General features: G+C 45.9%; 1 protein-coding gene across 1 annotated transcript in view; it reads left to right on the top strand.

The window, feature by feature from the left end:
* The window catches only part of LOC308160428 (voltage-gated potassium channel subunit beta-2-like), a gene marked incomplete at both ends in the record, with an annotated part of 119,061 nt that overhangs the window by 65,991 nt on the left and 32,223 nt on the right, over nt 1-20,847 (top strand). The window contains 3 exons of the mRNA XM_080534342.1: nt 18,868-18,911; nt 19,643-19,680; nt 20,157-20,236. Coding sequence (XP_080390468.1) covers nt 18,868-18,911; nt 19,643-19,680; nt 20,157-20,236 — 162 coding nt within the window. The remainder of the gene's footprint in view (nt 1-18,867; nt 18,912-19,642; nt 19,681-20,156; nt 20,237-20,847) is intronic.

Consider the following 20,847-nt stretch of genomic DNA (forward strand, 5'->3'; position numbering starts at 1 on the left):
CACAAGTTGTAACAAGCTACAACATTCCAGGATGTATCAGACCTGTTCAAATACCTCATATATAAAGTTTGACACATTTCAAACTAAACAATTAGGTGTTTGTTATGGGAACCCTTCTCTTTCCCGTGCTTATTTGCCCATCCGAACCAGACCTTCCAGACTAAACATTGTTTAGTCTGGAAGGTGTGGTTCACCTGGGGTGAAAGAGAAGGGTTCCCATAACTCTGGAAGGTATGGTTCTGATGGACACATAAGCACGGGAAAGAGAAGGGTTCCCATAACAAACACTGAAATGTATCAAACGAAACAGGTGTTTGTTATGGGAACCCTTCTCTTTCCCGTGCTTATGAAATGTATCAAATGAAACAGGTGTTTGTTATGGGAACCCTTCTCTTTCCCGTGCTTATATGCCCATCCAGTTATTCAGATTAATAGTCTACATTGTTTATGTCTCATCAAATTTTGCACAGTATGTTGAGATGTTGAAGAACTGATCCAATGTGTTATTTGGCAGAGATATATAGAGTTTCAGGGTGTAACTGGCCTTCTTATTTGAAATTCTCAAAAACGGAAATGAAATATTCAATTTCTACTGTGTATTTAGTCACATTACAGTAATTTGGTCATATCTATGTTCATTTTTTTACATCTCACAGGTCTCAGCTTTCCAGTGGCGGCTGGTGCTAAAAAATTTGGGTGGGGCACAGGTTATTGGGGCATGCTCCACCGGGAAGAATATCAACTTTAAAATCTGGATTTACAGTCAATTTTAGCATGAGAATAACAGTGTTTCCCCTAGGTTTGCTGCCTTGGGGGGGTGGCATGGACCGTGGCATGGACCCCCCTCCCCCAGGGGGTAAGACCCTGCGACATACCAGCATCATGTCCAGGGGGTGTACTAACTTGTACATTAAGCCGCCTCACGCTACGGAAACAGGAGATAGGCTCCTTCCCTATGGGCCATTAGGCTCGAGAACCATCGGTTCTATAAGGTTCAGAGAAGGTATAAGGTTCAGAGAATAGGAAATGTTAGAATAGGTATAGCATAGCATAGAGTACAGCACAGTGTTTTATTTGTATAGTATAGTATAGTGGATAGTGTACATAGCCTTTATTTATGTAAACCAGCTCTTTTCCCTTCTTGTTTTTTTTTTTTTTTTTTTTTCCTAGCACCAGGGGAGCCCCCCCTCCCAAATGTCGTTGTTTGGTACCTGTACTATATCAATGACAATAAAGACCATTCATTCATTCATTCATTCATTCTATCCAGTCTCAGTCCCACTGAAACACAAAATCCAACTTTATTGTGTAATCCATAGATTGTAATATTAGAGCCGACTCACGTAGAGCTGATTCACGTCAATTACCACTAAAACATGTCCCCCATTTCTCCGCGCTGTCGTATGTTAGTTGCTGCCTGTGCATAGGGCCTAGGAGAGAATGTGTGATGTCAATTCCAACTGGTATGAGAGTAGATATTTGAAAAACACAAGTTGGTACCATGTCGCCCCCTTTTGGTGGCGTTCGGCAGCACTCCACACATCTCCAGAACTCGCGTTTTCCGCAGCAGCGACATTGAGGCAGGCCGCCTCTGCGACCACAGTATGACCCTTGTCAACTCTGACCTACTGTAGTACATTTATGTGTATATGTGTATGATACAGTCATATGAAAAGGTCTCTTGTACTGTCAAATGGGTTATTTATCTCAATGACGTAACTAAAATTAATGGATAAATAAAATCTAATGAATGAATGTAGTGTTTATTCTGTGGGGTGGAGACATTTGAAGGGTTTTGGACCTATTCTATAACCCCTGAATCAATCTGATTCGAGGTGGGCAATATGGCACAATGACCTCCTCCCATGTCTCACTTTCTTCTACTTGTTTAGTAATTGACGTAAACGTTGCGTGACTCGTGGTTGCGTTTGCCTCATGAGGGGAAGGCTTGTGGGTCAGTGGAAATATAACGAAGAGGGGGATTGAGTTGACAACGTTGTAAAATGCTCGCCTCCATCAATCTTCATCTGGGACTATTTTGATGCAGCTCAGGTTGCATAGCCCACATTCTAACCATGCCAACATCGGGTTACTGTATGTTACACTCTTCCAGTCTTCACCCCTCACCATCTGACTGGATTTAGCAGTATTTAGCAGTATTTCCCAGTATTTAGCAGTATTGGCCAGGGTTTAGTAGTATTGGCCAGGGTTTGGAATTGCCAATTGAAATATTGTCTAATTTCAAAACAAAATATTATATCACATAAACTATATCATGAGCTCAATGATATTCCATCATGATATTGTTGTGGACATACAAAAAGACTGTTCTTATGACATTTAATCTCACTCTCTCTCTCTACTCCATCTCCGGTGGCAGACAGGAAATGCTTAATCTGGTTGAAGGAAGAGGCAATTGTGTGTTGTTCTGATTGGTTGAGTACACTGTATGTCCAGTAGACTGTATGTCCAGTAGACTGTATGTCCAGTAGACTGTATGTCCATGCAGTCACGAGGATTTGCAGAGATTTGAATCAGCATAGTTAAAGCTCTCTCTCGACACACACACACACACAAACATGCACGCACACATGCATGCATGCACACACACACACACACACACACACACACACACACACACACACCCTCTCTGCCCCCTCCCATCCTGGACTCTCTCTCTCCTCGCTCTACCACCCTCTCTCTCTCTCTCTCTCTCTCTCTCTCTCTCTCTCTCTCTCTCTCTCTCTCTCTCTCTCTCTCTCTCTCGCTCCCTCTCCCCCTCTCTTTTTCTCACATGGGCAAACGGTAGGTCAGCACTATTGAATGGAAACCAGACAAGAGGCTCAGAGCCGGGGAATCTCTGCTAGACAGACGCAGACATTTAGAGACGCAGTTCCAGAGAGAGAGAGAGAGAGAGAGAGGAAGAGAGAGACAGGCAGAGAGAGGGAGACAGACAGAGAGAGAGAGAGAGAGAAAGAGAGGGAGAACGAAAAAGAGAGAGAGAAGGGGAGGACTTGCTTCTTGCCAGGGCTCTTTGGGTGATCCTGAGACAGGCGTGATCATGGCGTTAGCGTGTTGATGTGACTGGTTGCAGGGCGCCGGTATGGACTGTCATCACACAAAGTGGACATTGTTGGACCAGAGGCTCCAGAATATTCCCCTCTGTTCTCCACCCTGTCAGAGTGCTGCTATTTTGTAGTTTGTCTCGTGTTTTTTGGGGAAGTTTTCGGCAGGCTGAACACTTATCCTCTTTGAAATCCTGTGGATTTGGACCTCAAGAACCAAAGCTCGCTTTGGACCACAAAAAACATCACCGCCTCTCCTCTCCTGAAAGCCACAGCGCTTTGGACCGCCAGCAAACAAACCTACGGACACCAGAGCCGGGCTGCTCAGGGGCTTACCTATCGCTCTCTCTTTCTCTCTCTCTTGGAAGTCTACGGTCGGCATCCAAACCTTGTCAAAGTCTCCACTTTGTAGTAGGGGGCGAGGTGTCCCACAGCGACAGCGCCCTTTCCTCCTAGCGGTGTCCAGGCCACCCGGGCCATGCAGGTCTCTCTGGTGTGCACGGACCACCGGGGGGTGGGAGGACGGAGCACGGAGGACCGGCTGAGCCGGCAGAATGCTAACAGCCCCAGCCTAGGCCCCAAGAACAAGTTCCGCGCTGTAGCCATGGTGGCACGCAGCCTGGGGGGCCATCTCTCCGTTCAGAACATCCCCACGTCCAGCGACCAGAGCATACGCACCGGCATGACGTACAGGTAGGGAGAGACCAGCAGCATGGAGTACAGGTAGGGAGAGACCAGACCCAGAGCATGAAGTACAGGTAGGGAGAGACCTGGAGCATGAAGTACAGGTAGGGAGAGACCAGCAGCATGGAGTACAGGTAGAGAGAGACCAGCAGCATGGAGTACAGGTAGGGAGAGACCAGCAGCATGGAGTACAGGTAGGGAGAGACCTGGAGCATGGAGTACAGGTAGGGAGAGACCAGCAGCATGGAGTACAGGTAGGGAGAGACCAGCAGCATGGAGTACAGGTAGGGAGAGACCAGCAGCATGGAGTACAGGTAGGGAGAGACCTGGAGCATGGAGTACAGGTAGAGAGAGAGACCAGCAGCATGGAGTACATGTAGGAAGAGACCAGCAGCATGGAGTACACATAGAGAGAGACCCTGGAGCATGCAGTACAGGTAGGGAGAGACCAGCAGCATGGAGTACAGGTAGATAGAGACCAGCAGCATGGAGTACAGGTAGGGAGAGACCAGCAGCATGGAGTACAGGTAGATAGAGACCAGCAGCATGGAGTACAGGTAGGGAGAGACCAGCAGCATGGAGTACAGGTAGAGAGAGACCAGCAGCATGGAGTACAGGTAGGGAGAGACCAGCAGCATGGGGTACACGTAGAGAGAGACCCGGAGCATGGAGTACAGGTAGAGAGAGACCCAGAGCATGCGTCTGCAGAGGGACTCTGAGATGGTGTTGAGAGGACCCTAACTGATGAGGACAGTATGGTTACACAGAGAGACCCTGGACGGAAGACAACTGTTCCCTGCTAAGTGTGTAGCATTGAGTCCTGCATTGTGTTTCCTGCAGATAGCCGGCTAATAACTTAATTTGCAAGTGGATTTTTGGCAGTATGTAAACCTGCAGGTCGGTCCAAATCGAGCATGTCTTGGGTCAGGTTTGGTTTTAATAACTAGACATATATAGTTACACTAACTGTTGCCTTGTCATGTCATTTTCTATTGTGCCATCAGAGCACAGCCTGAGAGAGACAGACTTGCTTGTTATCTCTCCTACTTCTGTGAGAAGTTTAGAAAAGAAGCAATGTCATTCTGAAAACATCAAGGTTACTTTCCCCTTGTTTGCAGTTCGGATCGGCTTGCAGTAGCGCTGATAGTGGGTTGCAGTTCGAGTTGCGTTGGAATTGCTATAAGTCGGGTCAGGTGCGGGATGTGAAAAAAATTACCCTGGCAGGATTCTAGTGTACCATAGTTCAGTGTACATAGAGAACATAGTTTTCGCCCTAATCTGTCGTAAGTACAGTATACTACTGCCATGAGAACCTGCAGGGTAAAGAGACACAACTGGGCTGGTATGGTAGACAACAACCACACCTCGAACAGTAGAAATAACAGCAATTCCTCCTGAGACAAAAGCTCGTAATCAAAAGTCAAAGTAACCCGAGAGCTCAGATGGCTGCTCGTCTAACCAAGTGGTAATACAGACAAAATGAGCAATCAGTCTGAATGAGTAAATCCCATTTTCTGACTTTGAAGTGGAAATAGAGCTTTGCGTGAGCACCCCCTTCATCAAAGCATCCCAATACTTAAAAGCTAAGGAGGCTAGGACGTTTTGTCGTTAAACCCTGGTGGAGCTGTACGTCTTAAATGTGTGGGTTCTTTGATGATAAACCCACTCCACTCTTGCCTTTTAACGACACTTAGGTGTTTTGTCTTTTTTTTTCTATTCACTTTGACTCCTACGACCTAAACACTGAGCTTATCCAGTCCCCCTCCTCTCTGCGTCTCCACAGTGTAATGGCACATCAAAGACATTCTGGAGCCTCTGTTTGGGATAATGCAGTGTATTCCACGTTCCTATTACCCTAATGTGTAACTCGACGCCAGTGTCAGTCTCAAGGGCCTCTAAGACTTCTGCTGGGCTACTGTTAAAGGGTTCGACCACCACTCTCAGTCACCATTGAAGCCCCATTGTCCACCTCCTACATACACGTGGGGTCATGTGATCAGGAAGCTATGAAGTGTTGTTAATGTATTCTATGGACCGATTGGACTGTCAGTGCTGGGGAAGCTACTCTGATGATGCATTTAACTAGATTACCAATTACTAAAAAGTAGTTCACAACATAGAAACTACTTCAGCCAACACATGAGAATCAGTGACTGGAAGATGACCGGTCTATGTGACAGAAAGCGTGTGATTGAAATGCTCTGAAATCACAGGGAAAGAGAACATTTGTGAGACGGAGCAAAGAGACCGTAGACAGTGAAGTCATAAAATAGTAGGGAAATGTAAGTTCAAGGGCTGGAATAATACCTTAATCCCAATGATTTGTTTTGTTTTCTTTTGGAAAAGTCAGTAGTGACAATAGCTTACTACTACGGAACTACTGGAAACCACTATTTGTTTTTTCAAATTTAGATGAACTACCACCAAGGCAAACATTTGAATAACTCTGCATCAAGAACATTTTTTAATGTTCTATTAACTATTGATTTAGTTCTAGTTGTAGGACAGTCATTGCATCTGTCCATCCATACACAAGCATTGATGGTGTTGTTGCTATTGCTGACATACAGTACACTCTATACAGTATAGTCAAGTCAAGTCAAGTCAGGTTTATTTATATACCACATTTACAACCACAAACAGCCGACCAACCAAGCCAACAGATAAAACACTAGTAAAAAGAAAACAACAAATAAAAATACACTAAAACAAAATACAAGGTGCAATACAGAATACAACAGGTGCAGAAATAAAAGTGCCGAAAAATGCAGTTGTCGGGAGGCAGGCTCAACTCAGGTCAAAGGCCAGGGAGAAGAAGTATGTTTTAGCATACTGCCCAACATGGTCATTTCCTCAACATTTCTCTGACTGGTACAACGTTGGACACGGTATATCCCCTCATGTCGTTATATATGCCACAAGGTCCCTGTAATGTGCTTGTGTAAAGTCCCCCTCAGGTTTCTATTAGTCTCCTGGGGTCTCTCCATAGAGCACTCCACTTTGTCCTCCCTTCGCCCCTGCCCTTCCCAAAATAACTAGAGGATTAACCCCTCTTCTATACTTCGCTGGGTGACATCGCCTCAGTGGCTGAGAGCAAAGCTGTTGAGAGGTGAGAGAGCTGTGGAGTGGAAGCAGGAAAGGCAGATAAGGAGTGGGCATGACATGAGGGGATGTGAGGATGATGACGAGAGAGAGAGAGAGAGAACGGGAGGACGACAGAGCTCTTTTGACAGGTTGACAGAGAGAGAGAGAGAGCGCTAAGCGAGACATCGAAGCGTGGAGGATGAAAACGAGGGAAGGCGTTTGATTACTCTGTGATTCTTTTACTTCGTCCAAAGCTGAGAGAGAAGAAATTGAAAAGAGTGAGCTTCATTCCATGCTCCTCTCTAGTGTCCTGATGAAGGACTGAAGCTCTTTTCTCCGTTCTGCCCCAGCCTTCTATTAGACCGTAGGTCACACGGCCAGGCTGGTGGCAGGGTAAACCCTTCCAGTGTTATGCAACTCTGCACTGTCTGTGAGAATAAAGAGAGAGAGAGAAAAAGGGGAAAGAGCAGTGGCATGCGAAGCTGTAGAGCCCAGTCCTGGGGACGGTTAGGCGTGTTTGATGTGTCACCCTGATGACAAGGCAGCATACTGCCTTGCATGTGGGCGGCTGTTGCGCAGGGGGTAGAGCCAGCGTCTAATGATCGCAAGGTTGGCAGATCGGCGGTTCGAGCCCCGGCGGGCCACATGTCGAAGTGTCCTTGGGCAAGACACTGAACCTCAAATTGCTCCCAATGAGCGGTGCTGGCATCTTGCATGGTAGCTTGCCGCCATTGGTGTGTGAATGGGTGAATGAGAGGCCATTGTAAATCGCTTTGGAATAAGGTATATAAGGCTATATAAGTCAGTCCATATATACTGGTTGTTTAACAGAAGGAAGAGACAGAAAGATGGAATGTATTTCCTTTACAATATATTTTACTCTCAAGTGGTACTAACCCTTGTGATCAGGTGATGGGTTGTTGACAGTTGACAGTTGACAGTTAAAAAAAAACTTTTCTTATTTCCCTTATTCCAGGAGTCTGTTGTTGTTTTGGTTTATCTTGTTCTGGATGTTTCTGAAGTTTTCCATTGTAAATGGCATTTTCACAGGCCATATAAGGCTACAACCAAGCTTCATGGAATGAGGAAATTGAAAATAATTCAAAGACTGCTATATCAGGGCGAGGTTTCTTGTTTTGTTTAAGTAGCGACTTGGGGCTATGATATTTTGGGGATGGCATTCCCTGGGCACTGCTTGTCAAACCTAGTTTCCCACTGTGGCATCACTGCTACAGCTGTAGCTACATCACTGCTACAGCTAGCAACCCCTTCATTATTAGACTAGATTAGATTAGATTCAACTTTACAATTCCATCTTCCTAACAAAGTGTTGTTTTCTCTTGCTTTGAAAAATGCTGGCACTATCAATCATTTGCTAGGATATCTGTTTAATTTAACAACCTCTCCCCACAATTCTTAGTGGTGCCTGTTACGGGTCTACTTAGATCGATGCCATCGGCTATCGACTTGTTTGGTTGTTTCTGCATGACCAGTGTGTAGGTGCTTGTTCCCTCCACTTTGATATGACATGGCTGAACTTGATACACGTCTCTGTCATCATTGCTGCATCATACCATACACAAACATGGTGTCAGAAGCTGCTGAACTCACGTTAGCGGAATATTAGATAATATGAAGTGAGTACGGGTAGAGTAGCCTATGTCTGGATCGGAATCAAGTGATTCGGATACTTTAGAAGACGAGACAAGTCAGCGAGCAACGATAGCTAGCATGGCAGCCATTACTTTTCCACCCCCTTCACCCATGAGCTTCACGGGCGATTGGAGCGTCAATTGGGACATATTCCGGGCCGAATATGGGGACTATGTCATCGTTACTGGCATAGCTGGAAAGGACAAGAAAATCCAGGCTGCAACTCTGAGGACCGTGATGGGAAGTGAATGCAGACATATATACCGTCACAACTTAAATCTTTCCGAAGAGGATCAGGGGGATGCTGCGATCATACTGGCCGCGTTGGAGAAGTATTTCAAACCTACCAAGAACACAATATATGAAAGGTACGTCTTCGGGAGCTGCAAACAGGAGGAAGGAGAATCTATAGACGGTTTTGTGACCAGGCTGAGAGAAAGGGCAGCAACCTGTGAGTACGGACAGGAAGAGATGAGATGATTCGTGACAAAATTGTACTGGGTGTTGGTAACGAGAGCATAAGGCGCAGATTGCTTAGAGAAAAGCAACTGACGTTGATCACAGCAATTGACATGTGCCGTGCAACAGAGCAGACAGACATTCGTATGAGAGCGATGGAGATAGCGAGTCCTCCGCACGTAGAAGCGGTGCTCGCCGTTGCTAGGCAACAACAATCCAGGCAAAACCAATGGAGGCAGAGCAATTCACCCAGAGCTGTAGACGCAGGCTATGCATGTAAATACTGTGGCAACTGGCATGCAAGGGGCAGAGATCACTGCCCAGCATTCGGAAAACAATGCAAATCATGTGGAGTAAATAATCACTTTGCTAAAGTGTGTCAAAAAAGCAAAAGACCCACTGAGGGAAAGATACACTGCATGGAAAATACAGCTGAGAGCTCAGAACAAAACAGTGAGGAAGACATATACATGCATGAGTCAATTGGTGCAGTGCAAGCCAAAGGGAAGAAATGGTTTGTAACATTACGTTTTCACAACAAGCCACAGCAATGTCAGTTGGACTCTGGAGCGACATGCAATGTAATGAGCCTTCATGACAAGAAAAGGCTGGCACCCAACGCACCACTGCCCAAGTGAGGCTAGACTAAAGCTGTACTCCGGGGAAACACTGAGCTCCATAGGCATCTTTGAGACAGAATGTAGAGTAAGAGGTCAAACATACAAGCTCTCATTTGAAATAGTTAAGTCTAGGCAAAATCCTCTCCTGTCAGGCTCTACCTGTGAACGCCTAGGTCTCATGCAGTTCACAATCCCTGAGGACGTGCTCAAAGTGGAACATGCACAGCCTGGAGCCCTAACCAAGGAGCAGCTGACTAACAAATACAGTGATGTATTCAACTCACCTGTGGAATCTCTACCCGGGGAGGTCCACTTTGACCTAGATCCCAGGGTTCCTACAGTTCAATGTGCCCCTCGCAATGTTCCCATTGCAATGAAAGCAGCAGTCAAAGCCCAGCTGGACAAGTACGAGGCTGACGGCCACATGGCGCCGGTCACAGACCCAACTGATTGGATCAGCAACATGGTTATTGTAAAAAAAACAGACAAGCTCAGACTATGTATAGATCCTAAGTTCCTGAACAAGGCCCTAAAGCGCTCTCATTACATCATGCCTACTCTGGATGATGTCCTGTACAAACTACCGAAGGCAAGAGTATTCACCTTAGTGGATGCCCGAGATGCATTTCTACAAGGCAGACTTGACTACGAGAGCAGCCTCATGACCACATTCTGGACCCCCTGGGGGAGGAAACGCTGGCTTAAGCTACCATTCGGAGTGTCTGTGGCACCCGAGGTGTATCAGCGAAAACAACACGAGCTCCTGGCTGGACTCAAGGGCATCGAGCCCATTGCGGACGACATCCTGGTTGTGGGTTGTGGGGACACAGACAAAGAGGCTGAGAGTGACCATGATGTCAAGCTTTTGGCACTGATGGAACGCTGCCGTGAGGTCAAGCTGCGGCTAGGGTTGAAGAAGCTGCAGTTCAAAGTAGCTGAGGTCCAGTTTCATGGCCACATCCTCTCATCCACAGGGCTGAAGCCTGACCCAGAGAAGGTGAGGGCCATCATCGAAATGCCCAATCCAACTGACGCAAAAGGGGTGCAGCGTCTGATTGGCTTTGCCAACTACTTGGCCACATTCATGCCACACTTATCAAGTGTCTGTGAGCCGTTGCGACGCTTGCTGGACAAGGAAACCCCCTAGCATTGGCTACCCAAACACGAGGCGGCAGTTCAAGAACTCAAGTCTCTAGCTACAACCATGCCTGTCCTGCGCTACTATGATGTGACCAAGCCAATCACAGTCCAGAGCGACGCCAGCCAGAATGGTCTCGGATGCTGCCTCATGCAGGAAGGACAGCCCATCGCGTTCGCTTCGAGAGCTCTTACCCCCACAGAAAAGAACTACGCACAGATTGAGAAAGAGTGTCTCAGCATCGTCTTCGCCTGTCAGAGGTTTCACTACTATCTATATGGCCGCGACCTGATCACAGCGGAGACAGACCATAAGCCCCTAATCTCCATTTTCAGCAAACCTCTCCTCAACGCTCCCAAGAGGCTTCAGAGCATGCTCATGACCTTACAGAACTACAGTCTGACGGTCATCTACAAACCAGGGCCTGAAATATTCATCAGTGACACGCTCAGCAGAGCAACAGCAGGATGCACCGGCAGAGGAACAACCTACCAGCGGCACGCTATCTGCTCCCTGCAACAAGAGCAAGAGGAGATACAGCATGTGAACCAGGCAGACTACTTGAATGTAAGTGACCAGCGTCTCGAACAAATCAGGCTGCACATTGACCGAGATGAATGCCTGCAGGCACTTAAGTCCACAGTTCTCATAGGCTGGCCAGATGTGAGAGAAGAAGCACCTCTCATTACCAGAGAATACTGGCCTTACAGAGATGAAGTCAGTGTACAGAACGGTGTTCTATTCCGGGGGCAGAAAGTCATCATCCCAAAATCACTACGCCCAGAGATGCTTACGCGCATTCATTCAAGTCACACAGGAGGAGACGCATGCTACCGACATGCTCGAGAGACATTGTACTGGCTTATTATAGTCGACCACTATTCAGACTTTTGGGAAGTTGAGCTCCTCCCTGACTTATCTGCAGAGACAGTCATCAAGCGATGTAAGGCACAGTTCGCTCGGCATGGCCAGCCAGAGAGGGTCATCACCGACAATGGCGCACAATTTACCTCTCAGTTCTCACGTTTTGCCTCTGAATGGGAGTTTGAGCATGTGACCTCCTCTCCAAGGCACCCGAAAGCAAACGGCAAGGCAGAGTCGGCCGTCAAGATTGCAAAGAATCTGCTGCGCAAGGCTATGCGTGACAGTGACGACCCCTGGAAGGCCATACTACACTGGAGAAATACTCCCACCGAAAGCATGAACAGCAGCCCGGCACAACGTCTCATGTCTCGTCGGCTGAAGACCTCTATTCCAGTGACAAACAAGCTGCTGGAACCAGTCGTTGTGGTAGGAGTCACTGAAAAGCTGCGCCACAGGAGGCAGCTTGCCAAGTCTTTCTAAGACCGGTCCGCCCGGGACCTGCCGGAGCTGGCAGTCGGGGAAACCGTCCGAATGAAGCCTCTGCCTAGTGACAACACTGGCATCTGGAGGGCTGGGACCTGCCTCCGCAGGGTTGCACCGAGATCGTACCTGGTGGATGTCGACGGCTCCCTCTATCGACGCAACAGGCTGGACCTCAGAGTAGCCGAGCCAACTGCTACTCCGACCTACGAAGAGAATGACCCTGTGCCAGAGAGTACCGCTGCAGAGGCTCCCCCAACTGTGGCCGAGCCGAGCCCGGTCAGGTTCACACCTAGGACCTCACCTAGTCCAATTGGCACAGCACCATTTGAGGGACGCGCATACACTAGGGCTGGACGGCTGTCTAAGCCACCTGTGAGACTCAATTTGTAACCTAAACTATATAGGGCTGTTGCCATAAAATAAAAAGGAAAAAAAGGAAAAAGGAAAGACACAGAGAATACAGAAGTTAACAGAGACTGTTGTTACATTTTATATAAGAACAAACTTTTGTTATTTTTGCACTAGATTACTTTTGCACTAAGTTCTAAGGTGTTTGTGTTCACTTGGAAAAGGAGGATGTTACAGGTCTACTTAGATCGATGCCATCGGCTATCGACTTGTTTGGTTGTTTCTGCATGACCCGTGTGTAGGTGCTTGTTCCCTCCACTTTGATATTACATGGCTGAACTTGATACACGTCTCTGTCATCATTGCTGCATCATACCATACACAAACAGTGTGGGGCGGCTGTGGCGCAGAAGGTAGAGCCACCGTCTAACGATCACAAGGTTGGCAGATCGGTGGTTCGAGGCCCAGCTGGCCACATGTCGAAGTGTCCTTGGGCAAGATACTGAACCCCAAATTGCTCCCAGTGAGCGGGCCGGCGCCTTGTATGGTAGCTTGCCACCATTGGTGTGTGAATGTGTGTGTGAATGGGTGAATGAGAGGCCGTTGTAAAGCGCTTTGGATAAAGGCGCTATATAAGTGCAGTCCGTTTACAGTGCCTCGAGGTCATGGCAGTATTCATTTGAAATAGTAGCCAAATTAATCATTTCAAGTCATTAATTATCAAACAGTATTGAGACCCCAATATTCGCTACAGCTAGTTGCCTTCAACGCTGCCCTATGTCTCTGCACGAGGTTGTCTGAAAGTAGCCAGTAGCATTGAGTCATCAGCTGCGCTAATGAACGTACGTGTTGGGGAATACAGTAGCTTAATGAACACAGCTGTCTTCCTGCAGGGCTTGGCTCAGAGGAGGGTTGGCCAGGCTCACTCCAGCTAGCCTCTGGTTTTAGTCACATGTCCCATGTTAATAAGCCCTTTATAGGCCTGAATTACTTTATGTGGTTCTAATGGTTGCAGCGAGATCACCAAGAGCTGATCACTGACAACAAGGAACGAAATGGAAATCAGGAATTCCCTGCAACACACTTTTCAATGTTGTATAGCACGAATGCTCTGTATTTGGCTAATTGGATCTATACCCACAAATGACAGTCTGTTGAAGATCTTGTCTTTCTCATCTACTTACAGTAATGCGCTGTGGCTGCATGTCACTGTTGTTTTTCTGTACAGTGAAGTGCATATACGTTCACTAGCGTACCTCTTGACTTAACATCACTTTGGTGTAAGTGCACGGGTGCATGTGTTGAGAGCTTTTTTCGATGTGGTTTTGATGGATTCTGTCAAAGGTCCATTAACCAATGCGAACAGTGAAGGTCTCGCAGGAAAGCTTTGTTCTGAGAACAGCCCGGCCTCTTTGTTAAAGTGCACGTTCAATTAAGAGCCCAGCTAAGCGTTTTGTTTTTCAATAACACATTGGTGTTTTCAATCATTATAGTCAAAGCATATTAGTAAAGACGTCACCTGATGTGCTTGGAGGGCTGCTCCATTAGACAAAACAAAGTGTTGGTTCCTATATGCAACGTACGCGTGTGCGCTTGTATTTGTGTGTGTGTGTGTGTGTGTGTGTGCGTGTGTGTGTGTGTGTGTGTGTGTGTGTGTCAGTGACGTGTGGTGAGGTCAATGGTTGGGGAGGCACTGGCTAGTATCAGAGCCAGATTTACACACATATGAACCCGCTAGAGGTAGCTTGAATTCACCATTCAATTGGCACAAGTTGCACAATGACTATTGCTGACCATATGTTTCATATCAGCATTCTTTGGACACGCATACAGGTAACTTACGCATTCGATTCATGTTTTATAGGCAAATGCAGTTCCACTAATTTGTGCAAATTGTGGTAGATATTCTAGGGTAAACCACTCAGTAGCTCTTTAGAGATGAAGTTCAAGAACTAAAGTCATCTACACCACGATATGAGTATTGCTTGCAAGCAAGAGACAGATACAAAACCGAGGTTAGACAAAGTTGAAGTGTCGGTTCAATACAAGTCTGAAGAATGCAGCTTCAGAATTCCCCTCTAGGGGAGAACGGTCCATTGCAGGTCATACACGGGTCATATGTGACACATTCTAATGCTTAGGTCCTCATGTCGGGATTCGACGTAATGATCTGACTTTTCATTCGAAAAATGTGATTACATTTCCACGTTGTTGAAAATCAATGACACATCGCTAGTCAACTAACACAGCTTTTTTTGTGAGCCTGCTAACAATGTAAAGCAGTGATATAGTTAACTAGGTAGCAGTGGACTGCGTTGCAGTATTTTGGCTTGACTAGCGAGTTTGTGTTGTGATTCTCAATAACGTTGAAACGTTGTTCCGTGTTTCAAAAGAAAAGCCCGAACATGTTGATTGGTTGCTGACATGTGGACCAAATGATCAGACTGTGTCACATACTGTATGTCATGCGGTGGGGGTACGAGGAACCAGTCTTGCCACCGAGAGGCAAGGCTTCTAAGAAACTGCTCATCACCTGCCCTGCTCTGGTGTCAAGCGTTTCCGCTTGACATCCTTGCAAACACCCCTCAGCAGAGACGCCATACTTTTGCGCTTCCCCTCTGACACGTCTGTTTTCTCGTATCCCCTTCCTGATATATTCTATCTAGTAACACAACAGAACTCATAAGTAGTAGATTTGTCAAACAATTATACCTGAGCCTCTCACACGGCCTCCGTGCCATGTCGTCAGTCCACACCGTATGCAATCAAACCCACACATGAAAGCACTTAAAGCATGCCAGCGTATGTCCTTCTAAACAGTTCTATCAACATGTATTTCGGATAACAAACTGTTTGTGTGTGTGTGTGTGTGCGTGCGTGGGTGTGTGCGTGCGTGTGTGTGTGCGTGTGCGTGTGCGTGTGCTCGTGTGTGCGTGCGTGTGTGTTCACATGTCAGAAATCACATGCTCCACCATTCTGTGCCCTTGACCTCTTTTGGTCAGAGTGGTGGAGGAGTGAGCTTATGACATTGGAGCCTAATAGCACAGAGCAGTAGCAATGTGGGACTTGTGCACTAATCCAATAACAAGTCAACATGACACCATGCCAGCCCTGGCCTGGCCATCGGGAGCACCGGGAGTTTGGCCTGGTCTGCAGACGGCATATTGTTTTTATTTTATTTTTTCACCCGCAGTCACGCCACTGAACTTAGAAGCAGGCTAGGCCAGTGTTTCTAGTTGCAGCTGCGCGATAATTCGTATTAACCAGCGTTTGAAGATAGACGGTGGAAAAAAGAGGAAGGGAGGAGCAGAGAGGGAGAGAGAGAAAAGAAGAAAGGCCCTTGGAGATGCCACTACATGCGGCAACATCACTGTAATGTGCAATGTATTTATAATTCATTGATATATATTTATTTTTAAGTAATTGGAGAGATTACTTTATAAGTGTAGGGTTACTCGTTTACTTACTTACGTTACTTATTATTATTGTGTTTTTTGTATCGGAATGTTGCAATGTCAATGTTGAGGAACCAAAGCCATTTTACTCTTGTGTACTTGCACAGTAAGAAGGAATAAAAACTATCCTGAGATTAGCAGTGCGAGTGTAGTGCTAGTAAGACAGGAGCCTGCAGCAGTACCTCCAGCTAATCTGTTGTATATACCGTATGTTATTTCTTTTTGGTTCTTTTGCATCTCACACACTGACTCTAGTTTGACACCAGTACACTTCATTCAACCCATTCCCCAGACCCCCCCCCACTTACAAAGCAGCCTGACTATGGCTATGTTATTTTCCACTATATTTCCCGCCCGGGTTTTGCCAGTCTGGTCCTGCACCATGACCTCTGCTCTTTGCCCCCTGAGCCTCAGTCCCCTGTGAGAGTCACTCCCCTAGGGTGGAATGTCTTCTACACTAAATGGTTGTTTATTCACATGACATTTGTCATCATTTGGATTACCGATATCAGGGCTTAACTCATTGAATGAGGGGGTTTGCTTCACTTGAAACAGAGTTTACGATAAAGTTCGCTTTGCTCTGCGTCGTTTGGAGCTGTGAGAAAGCGCATTCGAAGTCGCTCCCGCAGCAAACACCCCTCGGATGCTCCGCTTGAAAAGGGTGGTTTCGCTTCGGTTAGAAACGACACATCCATCACTTTGCTTCGCTTCGCTTTTGGTGAGAACGCTGTCCGAGGCAGTCCATAGGAAAACAACAGCGCATGCGTGTTGATCTGGATAAGAGCGGGACAACGGGCAATTCTAAATGTTTCTGACCAATCAACTACCACGTCTGTTGCTTCAATTGCGTATGTTACTTCGTTGACATGAAGGGCTGTGAGAACGCAAATCAGAGAAATAATTCATGCAACAATGTTGTGAACTCATCCACTTGCTCCGGGTCTCGATTCAGACTTTCATGTGTGAGAACATGACCTTAGATTCGATTTTCTCCCAGTAACCCAATCCAGTTCCACCAGTATGAAATGAATCACTTTGACCACTGGGCAAAACAGAACCAACTGCCACCCCGCTAATTAGTCTTAATAGGCTAATTAATTACCGTGGTTAATGGATTTGCCTTTTGAAGTGAGTTGGAGGTGACATTGGAGTAAACTTGGATCAGCTCAACACCGACGTCCGCCTATTTTCCAAAGTCCACTCTTCTGTTTTAGAAGACACCCGTGTCTGGTGTGTGCATATAGACACAGCTGGGACATCACCGTTCACTTCACTCAGGCACAAGGTCTTCCATTGAAACCGAATCATTAGCGTTGCTACCACAACAGCATATTACCTTGGCCGAAAGTGGATCATTCTGCACTGTCGAGAAAGACTCAGACAGTAGAACATTCTCTTACTTTCTATGAATAGCAGACGTCATTGTATCGAGAGCTCTTTTCATTTAGGTAGGGACGAACCAAAATAATTCTTGTTTTTTTTGTTGCACTTACATAAGCTGTGCTTTGCTATCATTGAAGGTTGCCATTATAGTTTGAAGACCGAACATTCGAACATGCAGCCATTCAGGTTTTGAATTCCAGGGTTAATTACTTTTAGTGAAGGAGAGTGAGAGAAAGAGAGAGATTCAGCAAAGCGAGGTGGTTCAAAAAGAGACAGATGGGGTTTTAAATGCCTGGCTTCATGGCCTTGGCATTGTGGGTGTGAGAGAAGAGAGCTCTAACCCTGGCTCTCCATCAGCCCAGAGGATGAGGAAACAAAAGCAGCAGAGGATGCTCTGATTGGCTATCATGGGGGAGTCCCCGCCCCCAAACCCCATCACTGTATCCATGGCTAGGAAGCTCATTCATCTTTACTCTGTCATTGAAATTGAGCACTGGATTAAACACAGGCTCTCTATATATCACACACACACACACACACACACGCACACATGCACACACACTCACACACACACACACACACACACACACACACACACACACACACACACACACACACACACAGAGGAACATATATTATATATATGTATCCTGTCCCTAAGGCATATCTACATCCACATTTTGCATCACACAACACACAGTTTACAGTTTCAGTTTCAGAAATTTGATTTTAAAAATGGTTGAAGCTTATCGGGGTTCAATTATAGTCATTTATGCCAGGATTGTCGGCTATTTCTCGTTCCTCTCATGTTGATCGCTCACACATGGAGGGTCCACATACCTGGTCGGACCTCCAGACCTTTAACATGGCTCTAAGCTGAACAAGTGGGACATAATTGCTTTGCCAGCTCTCACTGGCACAGCAGCAGAATATCTGAAAGACCTTTTGCTAGCATATCAGCCCAATAGAGCTCTCAGGTCTTCTGACGCTGGTTTTCTCTGTGTACCACATGTACAAAAGAAGAGATTTGGTGAGGCTGCATTCTCATTTTATGCACCCAGATTGTAGAATGCACTGCCAGTTTATTTTAGGGATGCAACCTCAGCAAATAATATTTTTTTCATAAATAATGATTTAGTCATTTAAAGGCAATATTAAAAAGATGGGTTTTTAGTCTTGACTTGAACATATTATGTTCAAGTCAAGACTAAAAACCCATCTTTTTAATATTGCCTTTAAATGACTAAATCATTATTTATGATTATATAATGATTGGAGCACTTTGAGCTGCAACGTTTGCAGGAAAAGCGCTATAGAAATAAAGTTATTATTATTATTATTATTATTATTATTATTAAGAACTTCACCTCTCGCTCTTTCTACTACATTGGGCCTTGTGGTTTATTGGGAAATCCGCTGTTCCCACAGCATCGATATGTGTGTTTAAATATACTGTGTACTGTTGTTACTGGGATGACAAGAAGTGCATCAGAACAGACTTGAGATCTGTGGTTTGGTCTCCTCACATCTCCCTCTGCTACCCACCAGATTCAACTCCATCTTTGAGCGTCTGACAAAATGACTGAAATAAATCCCCTATTCACACCGAAACATGTTGTCTTTGTTGGCAGGAACCTGGGGAAGTCTGGATTGAGGGTGTCCTGTCTTGGATTAGGTAAGTCCGGGTGCCCTCCCTTGACCTTCCTCCATAGACACTTAGATCTGGATCTAGGATTAGATCAACTGTCTATGGAAGGGCGTGAGGTTATTATGACTAGAACATGCTAGAACACTCTTCCATCCCTTTCCTTGGTTGAGGTTGCATGTGTTTAGCCTCATAGCATAATTGCCTAAGTCATGCTTCACTTGTGGTCAGCCGAGCCATCTTTTTATGTAACGTCAAAAATGTCAGAGATGACTTGGGCGGAGTGATTTTGGAATGTAACAAGCATTCTGATAGGCTGATGGCATCATAGGCAATAATGCCCAGTGAATCAGCGAAGGGTAGAGACTTGCTGTCCCCACTTATTTCCTGCATCCCCCCAATCTCAATTGAGTGATGAAATTCTGGGTTCTGTTACCTAGGTTTAACCCTAACCCTAACCCTAACCCTAACCATAACTCTATGGCCTTTACAGTTCAGGACAAAATTCAAATTGTCACAGAATTGGTCATGGCGTAGTTATGGTCAGGACACCAGTGGCATATAAAACACACACACACACACACACACACACACTAGGTAAAAACCTAAAACTGACTTTAACCTGAACCAAAGTCTTAAAGCCTAACCCTAACATTAATCCTAACCTTTAAAATACCCTACCAATACCATAGAAATACCATATTGGTTTGCTGGTCAAGCGTGTTACCTCAGAGTACTGACCCCGTCTCATTTCTACACAGGCACGTGGGTTACCTTCGGAGGTCAGATCACAGATGAGGTAGGAGGACACCAAAAATCACCACATCAAAATCCCATGATTTAATGTCCTCTGTGTGTGAGTAAGCCCGTTGGGGTCCACTGTAGCCCAGTGTATGGTAGGGATTCTGTATATCTGTATGCTGGGCTGCAAACCCAGTTTGCTGAAAGCACAGCTTCATGAATAGTATTTAAAAAGTATTTATTTCATGGTTACGGTACTTTCAAAAGGCTACAGACAGTATAGACATGACATGACGTATAGGCAATGCATTTACATACAGGTGGGTCATAGAAAGTGATACCGCTTTTTTCATTTGTACTCTCTACCCATACCATAACCCCCCCCCAACCCCACCCCCCCACCCCCTTTCCCTCTCTCTTTCTCTCTTTCTCTCTCTCTCTCTCTCTCTCTCTCTCTCTCTCTCTCTCTCTCTCTCTCTCTCTCTCTCTCTCCCCTGCCCTTCTCTTTATTCCTTCTTTGGTCCTTGTCCGTAGGTGGCAGAGGAGATCATGACGTTGGCGTATGAGAACGGGATCAATCTGTTTGACACTGCAGAGGTTTACGCTGCGGGGAAGTAAGTGTTCCCCCCACATTACAGTTTCTTACGGTCGCTAAGTCGCAGTGTTCAATACTGAAGTCACAGAGTCACAACTCTTCATACAGTCTGCATTACTAACATGCATGTTGGCCAATCACTTCATTCATGTCTCAAAAGAAGCTCGTTCAACCACACACTGGCATCAATGTTCACTCAGAAAGCATACACAGTCATTCATAACATTCTGACCTACAACACATTAACAACAGGGAGCATTACATAGTTTGAATGATTTTCACAAGAATTAATCATTGACAAATTCATGGATTAAACACTGACCTACTGTTATTACCCCTTGGTAGTGGTATTAGAGGATTTTATACCATGTTCCATTATGTTCATGCCTTCCAGTAATTAAACTGACCCACGATGCAAACCAGCTCATTGGCCTTGCGGTTAGAGCAGGGGTCCCCAAACTACGGCCCGCGGGCCGAACACGGCCCACCCCCACACTTGGACCGGCCCTTTGAACAACGTCGCCCCCACACACTCTCAACAATGCCAGAAACATATTTTGAAAATTCAACTTTAAATATATGTTTTAATCATATCATATCTGTATTTGATATTAAAGGTTGGCTTTCAAA

The sequence above is a fragment of the Nansenia antarctica genome (genome assembly GCF_963989245.1).
Source record: "Nansenia antarctica genome assembly, chromosome: 6".
NCBI lineage: Eukaryota > Metazoa > Chordata > Actinopteri > Argentiniformes > Microstomatidae > Nansenia > Nansenia antarctica.